This window comes from Aspergillus tanneri (assembly GCF_003426965.1).
Source record: "Aspergillus tanneri strain NIH1004 chromosome Unknown AapTan_6_pilon_pilon_pilon, whole genome shotgun sequence".
NCBI classification, from domain to species: Eukaryota; Fungi; Ascomycota; class Eurotiomycetes; order Eurotiales; family Aspergillaceae; genus Aspergillus; species Aspergillus tanneri.
This window is the reverse complement of record NW_022984633.1, coordinates 626,121-645,792: the sequence shown is the minus strand read 5'-3', so window position 1 is coordinate 645,792 and position 19,672 is coordinate 626,121. Positions and strand designations below refer to the sequence as shown.

At 45.7% G+C, this 19,672-nt stretch overlaps 6 protein-coding genes across 6 annotated transcripts; 4 read left to right on the top strand and 2 right to left on the bottom strand.

Annotated features, from left to right (window-relative positions):
* Positions 1-1,786: 1,786 nt before the first annotated feature.
* Positions 1,787-3,208, top strand: ATNIH1004_008266 (Zn(II)2Cys6 transcription factor; the record flags this gene model as incomplete). The annotated part of the gene is made up of 3 exons (XM_033572877.1): positions 1,787-1,972; positions 2,033-2,305; positions 2,366-3,208. 3 exons carry the CDS (start codon positions 1,787-1,789, stop codon positions 3,206-3,208), a joined length of 1,302 nt encoding a protein of 433 aa, XP_033423429.1.
* Positions 3,209-3,324: 116 nt separating this feature from the next.
* ATNIH1004_008265 (uncharacterized protein) lies at positions 3,325-5,402 on the bottom strand (the record flags this gene model as incomplete). The annotated part of the gene is made up of 4 exons (XM_033572876.1): positions 3,325-3,513; positions 3,747-4,201; positions 4,505-4,584; positions 4,675-5,402. The coding sequence occupies 4 exons, from the start codon at positions 5,400-5,402 to the stop codon at positions 3,325-3,327; spliced, it is 1,452 nt and encodes a 483-aa protein (XP_033423428.1).
* A 2,133-nt stretch (positions 5,403-7,535) lies between these two features.
* On the top strand, positions 7,536-7,932 carry ATNIH1004_008264 (uncharacterized protein; the record flags this gene model as incomplete). The annotated part of the gene is made up of 2 exons (XM_033572875.1): positions 7,536-7,659; positions 7,691-7,932. The coding sequence occupies 2 exons, from the start codon at positions 7,536-7,538 to the stop codon at positions 7,930-7,932; spliced, it is 366 nt and encodes a 121-aa protein (XP_033423427.1).
* A 4,198-nt stretch (positions 7,933-12,130) lies between these two features.
* On the top strand, positions 12,131-13,039 carry ATNIH1004_008263 (transcription factor domain-containing protein; the record flags this gene model as incomplete). The annotated part of the gene is made up of 1 exon (XM_033572874.1): positions 12,131-13,039. The coding sequence occupies one exon, from the start codon at positions 12,131-12,133 to the stop codon at positions 13,037-13,039; it is 909 nt and encodes a 302-aa protein (XP_033423426.1).
* A 168-nt stretch (positions 13,040-13,207) lies between these two features.
* On the bottom strand, positions 13,208-14,539 carry ATNIH1004_008262 (putative aminotransferase; the record flags this gene model as incomplete). The annotated part of the gene is made up of 3 exons (XM_033572873.1): positions 13,208-13,931; positions 13,987-14,441; positions 14,507-14,539. The coding sequence occupies 3 exons, from the start codon at positions 14,537-14,539 to the stop codon at positions 13,208-13,210; spliced, it is 1,212 nt and encodes a 403-aa protein (XP_033423425.1).
* Positions 14,540-16,196: 1,657 nt separating this feature from the next.
* On the top strand, positions 16,197-19,536 carry ATNIH1004_008261 (uncharacterized protein; the record flags this gene model as incomplete). Its single annotated transcript, XM_033572872.1, has 6 exons — positions 16,197-16,621; positions 16,672-17,383; positions 17,443-17,655; positions 17,708-18,068; positions 18,120-19,481; positions 19,529-19,536. 6 exons carry the CDS (start codon positions 16,197-16,199, stop codon positions 19,534-19,536), a joined length of 3,081 nt encoding a protein of 1,026 aa, XP_033423424.1.
* Positions 19,537-19,672: the final 136 nt, after the last annotated feature.

The following is a 19,672-nucleotide window of genomic DNA, read 5'->3' as shown; positions in this document are numbered from 1 at the left end:
TAACCATGTTGTTAAAGAGAGGTATTTCTGCTTGGAGCACCTTGTCCGCATACCGACTTTACACGGCCAGGTTTGTCAGGTTTTGGGGCTTGTTGAGCGTCCCGATCCAATGCCGCCAGAGTGCATGTCGTCCATGTTAGCTAGGTACTGATCTGCGGCTCTGGCCAGTGGATGTATGCCAATAGAGGTGAGTGCGCAAGCTCACGGGCTCAAAGAGATTAACAGACTTTAAGGGAAGTGGTCAGCCTGGTATCGTAGAATAGCAGGAGCCAATGTCACCATAACTTTTAACTGCAGTCCAGTCAGACGCGGGCCTTGCTTCTGGTCTTTTTCGCGAGAGTATGCTTCGATGTATGAGCAGTAGACGGACATTATAGGGAAATTCTTATGCATGCCAATTCTAACTCAGTCACTCTAGCTTACACAGCATTATTAATCCCAAGTAGTACTGTTTATCTTGCAAGGTAGTTCTAGAAACGTTTTCCAGATTCAAGTAACGGAATCTATGTTTTTGCATTCCCTCGATCCAATAATCATATAGTCAACATTCAATCCATTGGATATACCACAGCAGTCGGTCATAGTACTGGCCGCTGGATGAGGGCCATTCCGAGACTGAAGCTGATTGTTTAATCTCAATAGTTCTCACTTATTTCCATTGTATCATGACTTTTCTTCCACATTGGCCGACGCGAAACCTCCATATGTAAAGACATTACTAGTTCTGCTTTTCGGAATGGGAGAGGTTAGATCTGCGCATTGTACAACTTGACGGTCCAGTGATTCAAATAAATTGCAGTCCATTGACTCGAACACAGCGCTTCGAGCACCATAGCACACAGTCACCCAGACTCCCACCCCGAGCTGACCTAGTTCGTGGCATTTTTTAAAACCGGTCTCGCAACGCCGTGAAACATTGTGTACACCCAGAATGGTACTCATCTTTGGCAGATGACGGAATACAACTTTAATAGTTATGATTAAGAGCTTGTAATTTTAAATTCATTTATATATGAATCTAATTTCTTCTAGTTATTACTAAATATAATTCTCCAGATCTTGGTAGCACAGATAGTCCTCAACCGCTGGTAGAGGCTATCTACTGAGAGGTTCCGCTCTCACACAACATGGTTCATCCCCTTTGGTCCACAGCAAGTAAAGCTACTAAGGTCTGATTGAGATATCTCGGTCAGCAGCACTAAATATACTAAACAAGTACAATAGAGAGAGATTATCTCAAACTTGTCATTCCCCTAGGGAAGTAAAAGAGCCAATCTGATGCACTTTTCCAACTGTGGGCTAGGGGTTATCTTGCAAGATGAATGTATCCAATAAGTATGTAAATATCTTTTAACCCATAGTAATTAACGAATACACTACTACGAAAGCATATACCACTACTTTAATTAGTTCCTTGGAATTTATAAGGGAATAATGAAAATACCAAACAAACCAATAAATAGTAATAAAATGCTAACGAACTCATCGCTATCCTTCTCCCCTTGAGTTTTTTAGTAATTAATGCTTACAAGTCAACAGCATTTCTAAAATTATCCGCGGCCCAAAATGTAGTTAGTAGTTACCCGTGGATAAGCTTACCAATATTATAGCCAATGATTCGACCAACAAGTGGGTACATCGTATTCGCCGGAAAGATGCTGCCTTCTCTCCTTGGCTTGACTTTTTCTACGACTCCACAATTCTTTTCTATTGTCATACCCTAGGAAATCCGATCCTTTCATTCTGCTCGGCAACTTTATGCTAACCTGGACCTTGTCTGATCTCTATGGAGTGGCCACACGATGACGCCTCCCAGAGCGCGGAAAACCGTGCTGGTTCCCAGAATGCCTTGTCTTCAGATGAGCAGGCTTCTCCCATCTATCCCTCACTTTTGATAAAATCCCTGCGGGCCAAGAGACCTCATAAGAAATCTCGACGTGGCTGTCTCAACTGCAAAGCTCGCAGAGTCAAGGTACCACGATTCTTAGTACATCTCATGGTGCAAAATAGCACAAGACTAAATACCCAGCAGTGTCAAGAGACCAAACCCGCTTGTGCAAACTGTAGCACCAGAGACCTGGAGTGCATATATGTAGAAAGACTAGAATCACGACAGAGGAAGGGTCAAAATGATCCTCAAGAGGATCTGATATCCCCAGCCCTATCTTCCAGACACCTGTCGGTGAATCGGTTCTCAGGAAATGACCTCCGATTCTTCCATCACTACTTACTTATCGCGCATCCGCATCTCCCATTTGGGAGTGAAGGGACCTGGATGACGCAGGTTCCTACGTATGCTCACGAGGTTCGCTCCTAGAGACGAGATATTACATTTTCCCCCAAGATTCGTATTAACCAAGCCCAGTATCCCCATCTCATGCACGCCATCCTCTCCCTCGGCGCAACTCATTACGCACTAATCAGTCCCAACGGAGCCCAGTATACGCCCATGGCCGTCACACATCGCGGAAAAGCTCTCCAATTGCTCAACACAGCGATGTCAAGAGGCGACGACTGCTCTAAAGCCGACTTAGACAGCATCCTGGCCACCTGCTACGCCCTTGTTTTCCAGGCCTTCTACATGAGCGATGGTCTTGTCGATTTCACCGTCATGGTCCGCGGATGCGCCATGGTCACGGACCGAATTCGTGAACGATTCCAGCGAAGTGGTATATTCGCTCTCCGGTCGCAAGAAGAGGTCACTGCCATGGTTGGAAATTGGCTGCCCACCGAGCTATCTCTTAACCAGGAGAATCTCGTAGCTTCGATCCAGGCACTAGACGAGCTCGTACCTTTCCTTCAGTGCAATATGCATTATAAATTCTACCACGCTATCCGGGGTGCTTATGCTGCTCTGCAGATATCCCCGCAGCATGCGTTCGCTGCGTTGACGGAAGTCTACGCTGTCTGGTATACCATGGGAAATCACGATTTTATGACGTTTATTGCCCAGGGGAATCATGTCACCTGGGGGTTGTTTCTGCATTATATCACCGTAGAGGTTCTCATGCACCCGTTTCTGAAGAAGGCGTGTGGTCCGCGAGATTGCGTTATCTCGTTTGATGTCGTGCGATTACACCAGTGGGCGGATACTCTGTATCGTAACTTGCCCACCCCAATACGACGGTTGGTGAAGAGACAGGCGGAATTCATTGCACTGGATCGGGATGCAATGCGTCGGGAGATGGATGTGTCTGATTTAGTATAATATGAATGTACGGAATGCAGTTATAAAATGAATTAATGACTGACATAATACTCATAAACTATCACTGGCTAATATCCTTGACACCATCCAAATACTCCATCTACCTAGGTATAATTCTACAGTCCGATATTTGTCTCCAAATCCGCTGCACTCGTCTGTAACCACCGTCCAGGATGATACCATCCCAGAACAGTTATCGCCGCCAGCATGGGCACTGCCTCGAGCACATACAGCGGCCACTCGTGATTAAATGGATATCCATCAATGCCCAGAGCGAATTCTATGACGCGATAAACCGAGCGCACCTAGCCAATAAGTGAGTAACAACCACAACAAACAAATAATAATTCAACCAGTCAAGAATGAAAGGAGAACTCACCATAATAAAAAACCCAGCAATATAAACCCCCAAAATCACCTTATCTACTCCACTTTCTAATCTCTTCTCCCTAACATGAAACACCACTACAATTATCAAAAACACCACGAACGTAGCCACCTGCAACGTCAACCCCCCAATCAACACTCCCGTACCTACATCTTTCTGATCCCCTTTCCAGTCTCCTGCGGATGCAATCCCACTGCCCGATCCTTGCGTTAAACAACTAATAATGTCCAAAGTCACAAATATCCACGGGAGCCATTTTACGCGCACCACGCCAAGAACAGTCTTCGATCCCGTCTTCTCATATCCGGATCCAGATCCAAATCCAGACTCGATCAATCGACGCAGAAGAACATATAAACTCGCGCAGATAAATACCGGCGCAATCACGATCAACGTCGACGACGTCGCGTAGAGCCCTACACTGTCTGGTTGTTTCACGCTCGCGCATCGGGTCGCATACCCAGCTACTTCGAGCCCCGCGCCGATGAGAATCGGAATGAAGTATCCTGCGCGGTTGTAGGTTGATTTTCGAGGGGCGAGAATCGTTGTGTAGAGATGGTAGCCGGTGGGGAAGAGGTAGAGAATTGTGAAGAGGATGGAGGCGCCTAGGGAGGGGTTGTAGAAGTAGATGCTTTTTCCCATTGTATATATCTGTATTTAGATTGATTGAATGAAGGGTGTTGTTGAAGGGGAATTGAAGTTGATTGACGTATAGAAGTCATCTTGACTCTTATATACTCCTGGGTCTACTCTACGTGATGCCTTGAGGTTGATGTAGATATCCTCAATCGTGTTCGTTCTCGCACTCGGTCGTTAACTCGTTTGCAAATGCGATAGATGTGGACAAGAAATACGAGTTTCGGGATCCCTGCCGCAGATATGATTGGTGGTCGTGGAGTCAGACCCACCGCTGTTCTTGGCATGTTCCAGTTTAGGACACATAGGGCCTGAGGTATCCACAAGGTATCCCATTAGGATCATATAGGGTCTATAATAAACATCCAAAAGAATATCACATCGCTAAGATTTAAACAAGCTTTTGTTCATCATCTTCTCACCAAACTCAGAGAACACCTACTTCCTCTTCCTGTCATCTCCCTCGGCCTTTACAAATGCCACCCGCAGCTCCTTCCCCCCCTCCCACAACACCCACAGCGGAACAAACACCCACAATGTGTTGAAAAAGAAGAGATAAAACCACAGATACACCGGATTATCCGTCGCCAGCTGCGAACTGGCGGTAAGCCACTCCGGCGCAAATGTCATGAACCCACCGTACAACTCGGCGGTGGCGAGTGCCGGCGCAATCAGCCACAATTTCGCCTTAGCGGATCCTCGAACTGGTGCGCCGGACTGACTCCGCGAACAACTCCACAGAAGATAACAGATGTAGACTGCCGCCGGTCCCCCCAGACACACTGTTAGGATCTCCAACGAGATCACGTTCGGGTCCGCGGTCGCCCAGCGGAAATCTGCCTTGGCATATTCCTGCCACAAACGCGCACTGGGCCCGACCCCGTATGCCGCGCCGTAGACTCGGTCCTTGTGCCCGAGGAAGAAGGGCTCCCGGGTGAATCCCACAGGGATGGTCGTGTAGCTGGTGAAGCATTCGTAGAGGAATGATCCCTCGATGAAGAGATGGGTCAGAGCGTCGTACGCGTGCCAGAAGAACAGGATCCGGTTGCGCATGTGTGTCGACGGGATCAGTGTGCGTCCGAGAATGTAGGCAAGAGGCATGAACGACATGGCGAAGCCGATGCAGAGACAGGTCGCCATGTCAAGGGTAAAGCGCGCGGCGGTCGACATGCTGTTTTAATCAGGGTGATCACGTCGCCCTTGTATTTCGATGAGCTAATACTGGACGGAATATCAGGGGGGTATCACAGATGTTTGACGCGTGCGGCCCGTAGGTTGGGTGGTTGAGGTGAGAAAGTTGACCCCTAATAAAGCGTGTGGATCGACGCGTTTATGGCCTAAGGCAGCAGTCACCGGCCCATATGTAACTATGAAGAGTGGATCCGATCAGCACAATCCCCACTAACCAGTTTTGTAATATCATGAAGCATGCCTAATCATTAGTCAACTACAGGTAAGGTTGGGTTCCTCCTATTTGCAAGCCACGTGTGAACTATGAAGTGTTCGCGGGGCACGATTCTCTTCAACTCAAGTCAAGGCGCTCGGGCGAACTGTCTAACTAACTTAACTATCTAGATGGGTGACTAAGAGAGGCCACGTGACCACAACGAATACGGTAGGTCTCTAACATGAAGTTGTGGAAAACTGTTGCCTTAACATAGCCCTATTTCATCTAAGCGCAAGGCACCAGTTCCATAGAATACAGATTTAAAACGTATCCGTTAGGTTAGAACACGAAGAGTATACGATTCATAAAACGTCTTGAATGATCAGCTCTTGACCTAATTGATCTTGATTATATTTATGATTATGATGATTATTGATACATTTGTTGATTGTAGTAACCATTGTTCTAATCATGTGGGGGGAGACCTTCTTTAACCCTCTTTTAGCCACATGATCCTGGCCCTATACAGCCATATTAATTTGGCAACTACTCTTTAAGTATGTGTCAGCTATGTCGCCCGATAATGACCTCTTTATTCTCCCGGAAATTTTAGTCACCCATGTTAACGACTTGTATGTATGTACTGGTCAAACAACTGCGCTGATTACCTGCATCAGCGATGCTAGTGCAACCAAATCGAATAAGTATAAAGATTCAATTGAACAACATAAGATATATAAATTACTTTTAGAAGGCATTAACAGAGATATAGAATAGCGATGTGCAGCCGAGCTCTATACCACGCCTCAAAATATGTGGGCAACAATCCATCCCGAGCGCGCAATTCTAAACAAAATGCGATTCCCACCCAATTACCCCACGTACAGAAATAAACAACTAATTTTTATCCAAGAGAGACGAAGGAGGCCCTTATACCCTCTTATATATTGTGAATTATAAGTATTGTATATTTTTTTCGTCCACCCTTCCCATCGGGCGAAGTCCGCGGTATCAAGATCAAACAGGTCCAGCATTCGGCCCACACTCTGATCAACTAGTTCATAAACGAACGATGCTTTGATGTAGAAGGCTAGCACCGGAGGGAAGATAACAGCTTCAGCCTGGGACACAGAAAGCATGTTTCGCGTTTCTCTCACAACGGGGACCAGCCTGCTATGCTCTTTCAGCATAATATCCACAGCGCGGGGGATCAAATCCTTGCAGAATCCAGAGTTAATAGCGGCGACTCTTCATGGAGCACGGGACAACGATCATGCCGTCGGTCTTAAATAAGCCGCTAGTTACAAGAGCGGCCATTTTGTTTATATTATGGACATAATCTGCTAAGGTGCGAACATTTCGGGGATGATAGTCAGTTTTGTATTTCATAGTTACTTCGGCCCATTTGCTTATAACGAGATGGGTTTCAACGTTGAGTCGGCGGAGGGCAAAAGGACTTTAATGCCGAGGATCGCGCCAGTGGCTCCAGTTATGGCTATTTATAATTTATACTAAACGTCGGATATTCTTTGCCGTTAAGGCCAATCGCTATAGATTTTGCAAACGTCATTTTTGGCCCGTTCTACCTGTTGATCACATCCCAGATCATGGTCTTCTGCAACGAAGATGGTTTGCCAAGCTGCTGAATTCCGTGGATAGATTTTAGTTTTCCCAGAACTCTGACCAAGACAAGCATTTAGAATTATTTTGTAATATTCCACGGGTATTGGTAGCAGATATAAGACAAAGAACTTATTATTGCAATTTACCGATGCCGATTCCGTGTGGTAGAGATGCAGGTATACGTGGAAAAGTTTAGGCAGTGTCTAGGATGGTGCATGCGCCAGAACAATTAGAGAATCTTATTAATATTTTAAATTCTTCCATTTTGCTTCATATCCTTGATAAGTGCAAAAATGGCACCTACTAACCAAGCTGATTACTCCTTCCGCGCTTTTATCGAAGCCCTCAAGGCGGATGATGGCCTGGTTGAGATCGATACGGAGATCGACTCCAACATGGAACCACCCGCTATCACTTGTTCGTCTTGTCTGAGAGACTAACGACAAAGCACCCCTTTTCGACAGCCTTAAAGGAATGGGCAAGAATGGCCTTTTCTCTATACTAGGTGCTCCTGGTTCCCCGCGGATGTCTAGACGTGACCGCTATAACCGTCTCGCCCGGGACCTTGCCGTTCCAACCACTACCAGCATGAGGGAGATCCTTGACAAGATGCTCTCTGTTTCCCAACTATCTCCAATAATCCTAAAATTGTTGATGGGGCCCTGTGAGGGAGAATTTACTTACGGGTGACGGATCGACCTCACTGCACTCCCGGTTTGGATAGTTTACAAGTTTAATAGCACAAATATACGGCATGCATATTGTTCAGTCTACTAATAGTAAATAGACAAATTAGTCTATTGCCCGTGCTATAGTAAGACAAAAATTATTTAACAGGCTTAGTTACCGAGCCCAGCACATCTGGCAGATCCATAAGATGTGGAAAGAGGAGGGCAAGGACACCCCGTGGGCTTTAAGTTTTGGAGTCCCTCCCACCGCTATTATGGCCTCATCAATGCCCATTCCTGATGGGATTACTGAAGCTGGATATGTTGGTGCCATTACTGGACGTGCTTTGGAGCTAGTTAAGTGTGATACCAACCATCTCTGTAGCACTGCGAACGCGGAGATTGTCCTTGAGGGCACACTTAATTACTAAGACAGCCGGCGAGGGTCCTTTTGGTGAAATGCATAGTTATGTTTTCTCTGGTAATAGGTACGAGTGTCCTGTTTTTAAGGTTAATAAAATTACCTACCAAACCAATGCTATCCTTCCAATGTCTGCCTGTGGCTGTCTTACTAAAAAGACCTATACCCTGATCGGCTCTTTGGCCGCTGCGAGATTCGCCGAATTTGCCAGCTGGCCGGCCTCCCAATTACTGACGCCTTTTGTCCCTTTAAGTCACAGGTTAATTGGGTCACTCTCAAGGTCGACACTGCCAAGCTTCGTCAGATGAAGCTAACCGCCAAGGAGTTCCTTAATTGGTCGGAGATGTGGCCTTTAATCACAAGGCCGGATGCCCTATCCACCGCCTGGTCCTTGTCGGCGATGATATCGATCTGTATGACGGGAAACGTGTTATGTAGGCTTTTACAACACGGTGTCGACCTAATCCTGGTGAGAATTTCTTTGAGGATGTATGTGGATTCCTGCTTATCTTGTATATAGATAACGGTACAAGCTCGCCTACCAAGGGCGCAAGGTTGTTTCTGATGTTCTGATGCCTACCGAGTATCACTGGCGCTGATTAGGAGGTTGCTGACTTTGAGTACTCCTATACAGAGGAAATCAAGGCCAAGGTTCAAGCTACCTGGGATGCATTAAGGTTCAGAAAGCTGGGGTAAATCATGTAGTTATCAAATCAGATAGATAGAATGGCAACTTTGTTTTGGTTAGATTACATGAATATGCAATAACTTCATTTGCTATTAAAAGCTAAGATTTTGCAAAGACACCCACCATTCACAATCAAGCCCAGGTAGATCACGATGAGGTCCGTCGCATAATTGAGTATGTCTCCCGGAACGCTGCTTTGTCCTGATTAATTATTACACCTTCATGCCGAACAGGAAACCTGCTCACGAAATTCTCAAGCCCTCATGGCAAATCCCTGCGCAAGTCAAAGCCAAAAATAAATACCGGATCTGGCGCTGCAAGTTCATGCGCGTTGGGGTTTAGGGGGAAATATTTCCTTTTACTGGGGATTACCACCTGGTGTGACTTGGCCTATTAGGATCTGGGTGAGCCGAACATGAACGGGTGTGCGGATGTTGGGGGCTTTCGAGGACCAAAGATTGCGATTGATAGGGTGTTGTGCCTTTGCCTGATGCCTTCTCATTCTCATAACCAAGCCTGACAGAACGCTGTACGGGCACAGCTGCTAATCTGGAAGACAGTTTTGACTACACAGTCCTGCAAAGGAACTACGACATAATTAGAAGATGGTAGCCTCAGCCTGGTTTTTATTTTGTAGAGTGGTTAAAAACATGCCCGAAGCCAGTGTAAACCCAGTATTTTATAGCTCCATCTATTTCTAGTGCCGGTGAAGAATGCCAATTTGGTAAATGTTTTAAATCCTTAAGCTAGGAGTTTTGTAAATCTTTAGACTTGCTTTTGTAGTTTAGAGCTGGCGGGAGATGAAAAATTACCGGATGATGGAGCAAAGTCTGTAAGTGTGGGATGAAGTTAGGGAGTTGTTTAAGAACCAGCAAGGTTGCCTCGCTTGGCGAACAGCCTAGCTCTATGGCTGATATTGCCATTGAAAACAGGATATTACATTTTTGGGAACTGCTTTTCATCCCTTGAGACGAACCATAGCCAAAAACTGGGAGGAACTTAGTAGTCCAACAGTTCTGTCATCTCAAAGCGAATATTAAAGGGAAACGAATCGGCCAGTTTTTTTTAAAATATTTTGAAATGCTTGAGCATGCCGGGTGTGCTAAACAGTGAGCCAGTAATTGTCTGTCGTCGCGTAGTGCATTCAGCTCCATGGAAGGGTCTTGAAGTTCCAGCATCACAATGCTCAGGTGAATCGTCACCAAATGGATGCGAAATAATCCAATGTTAGGATGAAGCCAGTTAAGGACCAGGTCGGGGATTTCCGGGATCCTTTAAAAAATTCTTATTATCGTAGAAGCAGGAAAATCCGGAAGAGTGGATATATAATAAAGAGAGGCTTATTGAGAACTGTGCGATTTCTCTACAGGTGATCTTTGTACGATCAATGCTTTTTATTGCGGACAGGGAGGCCTTTGCGACTGGAAAGCCTTGGCTGCTGTTTCTAGATGGCCAGCAAAATATTATTCGTGAAGGTAGGGTAAACCTGGACGAAGGGGTTTGATGATATAGCTATGAACTACAGCCACAATATAGAAATAACCTTAAGAGCTGAATGTGGGCAAGAAGTGTAAGCTAAATGGGGAGATAGGGAAGGATCTGTACCGCTTGACTGATGAGGATCTTGTGGATCCCTAACTGGTCCTGAAATATCATCTTACCAAACGCGTAAGCGTAAAGCTAATCGTAGCCAGCTTCGCACAGAAGCTTCCGGTTATGCCATCCCCCTTGTCAGAATACTTCTTCTAGTAGTCTGGGTGCAGAATAATCAGGCGCCTGAATCTTCAGCTGAAGGGGCCGGAACGTCGGCGGCAAAGCGACGAGGGAGCAGACGCTGGGACGGGTGAGCACCGACATATAAATTCCCAGGCCTTCATCTTTCTGGCAAAGAAAAGTCCATAGACCCCTGTTCAATAGTATTGAAACTGTATTGAGTGTTTTGCCTTACAGCAGCTCCTAGAGTTTTCATTTTTCAGCATATAATATAACCTATGTCTGAAATAATGGATTGCCTCTGCCTATTTGATCCACGAGTTCTTCCCTGTCCAGCATACTGCTAAACCAGTTGCTCTAACATCATACATGAATATTCAGGTCCAGCATCTGAAGCTTCCCTGGCATCATTCCATATTTTTTCAACCATCAACATGTGACAGCGCACATCACCAGTAAAATGTTGAGATATAATTCTAATAAAGGGCTACCAAAGGTATGCATAGCCTTCTGGTCGAGTCTCCTAGACTTAGGGAAACCTCAGCATAAAACACCCATTATAATTAGTACTCACATAGATCTGCTTCTTCTGGTCTTCTATGATTGGCTATCGGCGTTGGGTCCCTGATTGGCTGGATCGGCACCTTGCCCGTATATGGACTAGCGCTGGTTCGCATCAAAGCCTCAGCTACGAAATGCAGGATGAGTAATTTCGTTCAACTCCATCACTCAGCGCTTCTCTCCGTCCAAACTGGCAGAGATTTATATGAGAATATTATATCCATGATGATATTTGTGCTACATGATCAATCTCCTCGTGTCAAGGGTAGACCTCCTGTCAGTGCTCAGAGACGGCGGGATGGATGCTCAGAGTGCCGAAGAAAAAAGATCAAGGTAATTTGCCCGTGTGTTATGGGAGGATCGCCGAATTAATACTGCTTTCAGTGCGACTTGAGCAGACCTATATGCTCTAGATGCACTAGATACCCGAGAGGATGTGTCTATGACTTGAGCATCATCAGCCAAACCCAGAGAAAGCCAAGTGTCCAACGATCTGCCTCGAGTCTTTCAGAGAAAGCAGCTCTCCTATCAACCGTAAATTTGTCCGTATTTACGCATCAACCTGTGTTAAACCCATCCCCATTTCTGTCATCGGAGGAGTCAAAGTTCTTCCTTCACATCCTTAGCACCGAGACTGCTCCTTCCCTGTTCCCAGCTGCTCCAAAGTTCTTTATCGAGAGACTGATAAGCTCGGCCTTGGACACGCCCCATCTTCTCTACGCGCTCCTGGCCTCAGCATGTAGCCATCATAGTCGTCTCATTGGAGACACAACGGTCCAGTCAAGTATTCTGTGCTTGAAGTTCACCAATCTCTCTATCTCTGGTCTGCGTACCGCGATGGCTGAGACGACGGATATGATAAAGGCGGAAACAGCTATGACAGCGATGACTCTCTGCACGAATGATGTTTGCAATGGAAACATGCACATCTGGAGGACCCATCTGTCCGGGGTCATGCAACTACTAACAGCGATGCTAAGTACCCAAAAAAGGTCAATTGACATGACTGATCCTTTTGTGGTGTGCCTGGTAAAGTGGTTCACTACTCTGGATATACTAGCCTGCATGTCAGGTGTTGGCCTGACCGAAATGTGTAAAGGTCAGAATTCACTTTTAGAACAGATGCCTGACCCAAGAACACAATCTGTGGATGACATTTGTGGCTACTCTCTTGAATTAATTCCCATGTTGGTACAGGTTGCACAACTTGCTTGTCAGACTGGTATGCACGCAGCTGCCGACCCGTTGGTGTCAGTTTTATCACCTCAGCAAATTATAGAAGAGGCCCAGATTCTGGAGGCTGCTGTTTATTCCATCGCTGACCGGAAGGGTTCAGAAGATACAGTAAGAATCCACGGTGTAGAACTTGCCAGCGAGTTGCAGCATACTCACCTTGCCTTTGTTCATTCTACGTTATTGTACCTCCATCGTCGTGTTCAACTTCTTCCAAAGGATCATCCCACCGTTCGAACTGATATTAGGAATATTCTGGACGCTGTTGAAAGAATTCAGCCCTCTTCTCCATCAAATATTCTTATCCTCTGGCCAATATTCAATGCTGGCTGTGAAACAGATGACATTAGTGAGCGTGACCAAATTCAGACCCGAATGGCCAACATGCAAAATCGCGGAATGGGAAACTTCACCAGAGCTCGAGGCCTGATGAAAGAAGTATGGGCCTCAAATAGCACCTTGACTTGGGATGTTTATTTTGCCAATCTCGGCAGAGAGCTTGTTCTGTTCTAAGTTTTATCAATGATGATGACGCACGCGACTTATTACGGCGTGAATACATCTCCCTGCAGTCGAAATGCGGTGGACTGATCTCACAATGCTCTACTCATTCCTAGATTCTGTGGACTGCATTTTCTTATTGGCACAACATTTCGAAGTTTGCCCTCAAGCTCTCCAACTTTATTTGGCTGCAACAGGCACCTGCTCATATCCATCATGCATAAATTCCCTGAGTGCTCGGAGGCCATTCACTAGAACTTCGTTTTCCGGAACATAACCGATCCGGACGAATCCTTTGAAGTCAACTCCTCCTCCAAAACAACGACTACCGGGAACCATCAGTACTCCGGTCTTTTCCTGCAGTTGCTCGCAGAATGCCACGTCGTCAACCGGACGTCCATGTCGGTCGGTGAATTTCACGAAAGCAGTCGTGCCTGCTTGTGGTGGCACCCATTTTACTGCCCATTCAAATTCCTTGATGAAGGCCTCCATTGCAGCCAGATTTTGCTTTGCCAGTGAGAGGTTCCGCTGAAGCAGCCTGTCTACAACTGGACTAGACAGGGCAAAGCTGGCGACAGAATCGTCAATCTGGCTGACAGATATAACGGTGTAGTCGCGCGTAGATGCGCTCGCTTCGATGATTTGGGAGCTGTTCGAAGCAATCCAACCTAGCCGGATACCTGCCAAACTATATGCCTTGGACATTGAGCCTGTGGCAATAGATTTTTCATAGCCGAATGACAAAATAGACGGAGGGTGTCCCTGGTTATCTGGGTAAACCGAATGGAATAAGGGTCGGTAGACCTCATCGCTATGAATGATGATATCGTTCTCTCGAGCAATATTCACTATTTCCTGCAACGTTCCCCGTTGCAAGACAGCTCCCGTTGGGTTTTGTGGATTGCTATCCTCGCCAGTTAGGGATATTGTGTTTCTGTTGTTTCTGCTGCACAGCTTACTTGATAATGATGAGTTTGGTATTCGCCTTGATCATGGATCTTAAGTCGTCAAGGTTCACTTCCCACGAATTTTTCTCTTCTGCCTTCCATAGACTAACCTCCGCCCCTAGCGACTCAGGAATAGAATAAAGCTGTTGATAGGTTGGATAATGACAGATGGCATGATCTCCAGGCCCTATATTCGTATATAGGGCCAGGAAATTCGCCTGAATAGCGCCGTTGGTCACCAAGACACGATCCGCAGATACCGGCTGTGCTGTCTCAGTGCCATACAGCTTGGCAATGTTCGTCCGAAGAGTGACGGATCCACGAATGGCACCGTAGCCTTGCTTGTGGGTGTAATCCAGGATATCTTCCTGTTTGTCAGAGAAAGACAGGAGATCATTGAGTGAGATTGATGCACAGCATGTCTCCGCAATATTATGTTTGACGTCGTTTTCATGGTGGTCCATCCACTATAGATGTTAGCTCTAGAATATTCTCCATGTTTCCTGATACACAGGAAGTTGTAGTGACTTACCCTCTCCACTACGAATTCGTCAATTTTGACCATGTTGATATTTCGTGCTGAGTGAAAATAGAGAAGGTAGAGGATGAGATGGAATGGAGCACGTAGGTAGCACTGTCTTATATAGACATTTGTGGATCTCTACAGCCATCATCATCATAATTGCGAGATTTGAATATGCATCGTGATTGGCCAAATCGCATACACTGCCGAATTGGGTAGAATGTCCCACCCTAAGACGACGGTGCATATACCAAGTACGTAGATAGGGTAACTGGTGTCATTTGTGTACATAGATGGAGTGACTCATGCTGCTCTCAGCATTGGAGTAAAGTCAAAAGATTAAAGCGTAGTGGATGTATTCAGAATGTATCCTTTCGCTTGTAGACTGCACAGGTACTTCACTGTCAATGTATTAAAGCTTAGAATGTCTTCAAGAGTATTTGCAACATGAGAAGGACTAGCATTGACGGTCAAATTCTATGTCTATTTCTTTACATGCTATGTCAGAAATATAAAATTTTCTGCCTGGGACAACATGTGGAATCTACTACCGACCTTCAGTCTGTGCGTTTGTATGATCGAGGAGTCATTCACCTGCAGTAATGCTAGCCTGGGTCAAAAAAGAAAGGTTGGGAAGCAGGACAAGTAGAGAGTATTTAGTTTTTCGATCGACAGGTATTCTTTCTTTCACTTTTACATTATTGTATCATGCTTCCATTTTTCAAAGACAGTCGAATCATATGTTCCTCACCTACAGATGAGCATTTTATAAAGCATGTGGGTCACTGATTCGAAAACCATAAAAAATAAGAGTATTCCATCAGTTTCTAGAGAATCCAGATATAATTTTGGCCGCCAGTATCAGGAGAGCGACAGGACCTCGATTGCATACCATCCCATTCTTTGAACCGTCTCTCTCAAACCCTTTATACCATCGCAGGCAAATTAATCCCCAGTACATCGAGACAATGGAGCAGCCACCACGATTTAATTCCCCAGAAAAGACGCGCATTCGAAGAGCCCGGAAAAAGCGGTGGTAACTCCTTTTCTCGCTTATTGGATGTCTTTGTCCTCAGGTTTCGGGGCGCTGTGTGGCGCACGATGCTGAAAGACAGCCTTGCAAAGGGTGATCCACCAATCCGTCCTTTATTGACGGTTGGTTGTTTGTCATTGGTGATTCGGCTCCACGTGAGCCATGAAGACGGCATTCAGTGAAATGTGGATGCAACCAAGTGGCTCTTGGGTCGAAGTCCTTATCTCCTTCGTATATAGATTGTTGGAACTACGCGACACATCCACGGGGGATCTCTCCATGTCTTCCCCACTTCCATCCATGTGGCATCCACGGTTGCTTGGATATTTCTATACCGATCACTCATTCATAGTTCGTTCGGTACTAGTCTGGATTGAACATTTATAGTGCCTTACCTTAGCTTAGTACGTGCCTCCGAGTTTGCTTTTTTTTTTTTTTTTCTCAGGTCACCAAGTCGCGCTGTACCCGATTTCTTGGGCTGACTTGCTCCACAAGGCTCAGCCTGACCTTGTTGATCATAGAACCAACCCCTTGCCATTTCCTCCTTCATTCGAATATGAAAGTCTCGCAGACTCCACATTTCGCCGTATCATCTCATGCTAAGCTGTGCTAATATTAACTTGTCACCTCGATAACGGTTAGATTTGACCCCCGATGATTCTAGAAATGACGTCCGATTTCGGAGCGAAGGATATCCTCACCCTCACAAAAACAGCGTGGGATGTGTATCACAGCTACTATATCGTTGCAAGAGAGGCCCCTGATGGTTTCCGACAACTGGTAGATGAGCTGGCTTCTCTTCAAGGGGTTCTCCGTTCTTTACGGGATCATATCCAATCCAACGGTTCTTTTTTTGAGAATATAGGGGAAGATCGCAAGCGCATCATGCAACGATGTTTAACCGGTTGCCTTAAGACCCTACAGCGACTCAAGGAGCTCATTACAAGATATAGAAATATGGGTGTGCGCGATGGGAGTCAGTTTTGGCAGAAAGTGAAATGGTCCACTCAGCGCCGGCAGATCGATGAACTAAAGTCCAAAATAATGATCAATACTTGCAATCTAAACCTGTGTATGAGTTCGATTGGCAAGTAAGTCCTCCAAACAAGTGGTTTATGAAGCAAGTTTCTCACACATCTAGTTCTTCACTAGAGCGAATCGAAAAATCCATGAATGATGCTCTGGACCGAGAGCGCTTCTCGACTATATCGCAATCCTCCACTCGAAGTGAGAGCCTAGACTCAAAAATTCCAGAACAAAGGCATGAAAATTTAGCGTCCGATGAGGAGAGGGAGGTTGACTCAAATGCTGTCGACTACCAAATGACCGCAGGCCGTCCGTCTATTTCTACTAATGACATTCGCGTCTTTGCGCCTCCCCAGTCCGTTGCTCTGGGACTGTCGGACAGTTCTGGAATTGTTAAAACAATGTCAACTCCTGATATGCATTCAACAAAACAATCTTCTTCACTGGGCTTAACAGAAAACTCGGCCAGCATAGTCACATGTAAGCCAGTGACTTTCAACCCTCTCGAGTTTGAACATGAAAGTGTGGAATATCATTCGGAAGTTCAAGAAAGACCTGTACTGTCTGGATCTGAAGAATATTTCTCTCATAAGAATCACCACCAGACAGCGGTCATGGATGCTGTGGCTAGCGCTATGCAACAACTGCATCAAATTCGACTTCAAGACCAATTACACCGGCCACTGCGATATGAACCACGCGATAGATTCCACCAGCCTGATGTCGAGCTTTTGAAAAAATTCGATACCTTTGCTCACGATGAGATGGCGATTAGACCTATCAATACGAATGACTGGCTGCGGGTTGCAGTATGGTGGTTACTGAAAGTACGTACTCTTCCTGTATGCCGTCCTACACTCGACGCCACTAATAAAAGCGACTTAAGGCCCGGACAACCCTTGCGAACTATGAGAAATCAGGCCTTAGCAGCAATAGAGGAAGTTTAAGTTCGTCTACTGAGTCCTGGTCTACGAGCCAACAAGCATATGTAGATCTGTTGAAAGCATCATACATTTTATACGATATTGTCTTGAAAGATAAAAGCTCTCAGGCAGTGTTAACAGACGAAAATAGGAAGCTTGTTTCTGATCTATCAGAGGTATGCCTGTTCATTAATGACTTTATTCTCGTCCATGCTAACAACCACCTAGGGCATTAAAGAGGATTTTTCACAGTTCAGCTCCGTCGATATTCCCGAATATTCTACGATTCACTCTCAAAACATTGATATTTGGGAACCTTTACAACCAGAAGAAGAGGTAGTATGTGGTGACAAAACCCTACTCGGTCTAGAAAACGTTCGATGGATTGCTGTCGATCAAGACGACGCTGGAAACGAGGAGGAAAAGGTTCTTTTCCGAACATTTGTCAATGCGGGAATCGGGAGCAAGAGACTTCGTATGCGAACCAAAGGTGCTCCATACATGCTCCTTCTGTCAACAAGAGAAGGGGAGAGTGAACCGAAAATAACCATTTGCAATCAGAGCGGCACACTCTGCCTACAAAGAGATTGTAAGTTACCCTATCCAGGGGAGCAGAATATTCTCTGATATCTCAATGCAGTCGTGCCGGATGATTTAGTACATTTATTGCAAGTATCGCATGCATCTCTCAGTGGTTTCCCTGGGGCAAAAATCTCAGAACCTATCGTCTTCAAATTTGGATCCAAGGCCATCTCGATATCTTTTCAGTACGCAGCAGATTTAATGCAGTTCATCAATATACCTAAGGCTTATTTCGACGCTGTGTGGCAACGGGAGCCCATTGACTCTGACCAATTTTCCGAAACTATACTATTTAGAAGCTCACTTGAGTCATTTGAGCAGTTAAAAGCACCAACCATGAAACCAATGAATCCTCCGATGGTCCACGGATCTTGCGAAGTCCGCATACTAGAACGCTCATTTGGAGAAGCTTGGAGATCCATGCGAAGAATGGTGATCAGCTCATCTGCCGCAGAGCGAATTCCTCGATGTATGGAATTATTCATGCCCATGAGTCGGGTGCAGGTGTGTCGTGAGGAAGACTCTCGCCAGGTGCTAGTAAAATGGTCGGATACACGTCAAGAAAGGTCCACAAAGACCGACGGTAACTATCATACTCTATTTTCCTATGTTTATGATGACAGCTGCCCCAATATTGGCATGAGCATGCATTTTGGGACGCAGCAACAGGCCGAGATATTTGAAAATGCAATCCTGAATTTATCTTCCAACCCAATCTTTTCTTGGACCCAAACCAGCAGCGCTGGTCAGGTTTATGACGTCGAGGATGCCGCGCTAGACCAGAAACAATACAAGGCCGTTTTACTCCTGCATACTCGACTGTCTTGGAGATACTGTAACCTCTATTATCTCTATCGCGACACGGACTTTATCTATGAAGATTCAAGCCTCCGTATTCGGTTCCCGCATGTTTTTTATACTGATTATATTTCTTCACACGTCGACAAGCTATATCAAGCAGACAGTCCAGTATTCTTCTCACACTACGAAAAAAGGATAGGGAACTTTACGGTGGACTTCAATCATGCAGCTGTCATGCGGGGGTTCATGAGTTCGCTTGCGTCTTCCTACGAGCTTGTGTTCTCCCGACGCGCAGTTTCCCTAGCAACTAAAGGGAAAACCATTTTCGGTTCCAAGAAGTCAACCAAAGGTGACGCTGAAGTGCAAGTATGGAGAAAAGGAAACACTGTACGACTTGCGTCACGATGGCAGGATCACATCCCGGACAAATGGCTCACCATGTCCATTTCATCGGGTCTACTCTCGCTCTCTGCAGACGGTACTCGAGTAGATTTTCCACCCGTCAATTATTCTCGAGGCATGGTTTTGAATATGGCCAGCATCATGGCAGGGGCGCCAAGAGACCCAAATATGGCGCGGAAGCATAGAACTATCACTATAACCTTTCCAACGGCCAACGGTGAGCACTCCAGATGCAGCAGAATCTAAAACCATAGCTAATAGCAGTCCAATAGACCGAGAGGACTTTGTAACTTCCCTAGGGGAGCCTTTCTCACTATGAGCATGGTCAAAAGACCCTTTTTGGCTAGCCGATATATGTACATAGAACGGTTCGTTGATGAGGGTTGTGTATAAATAATAGAGGCAGTT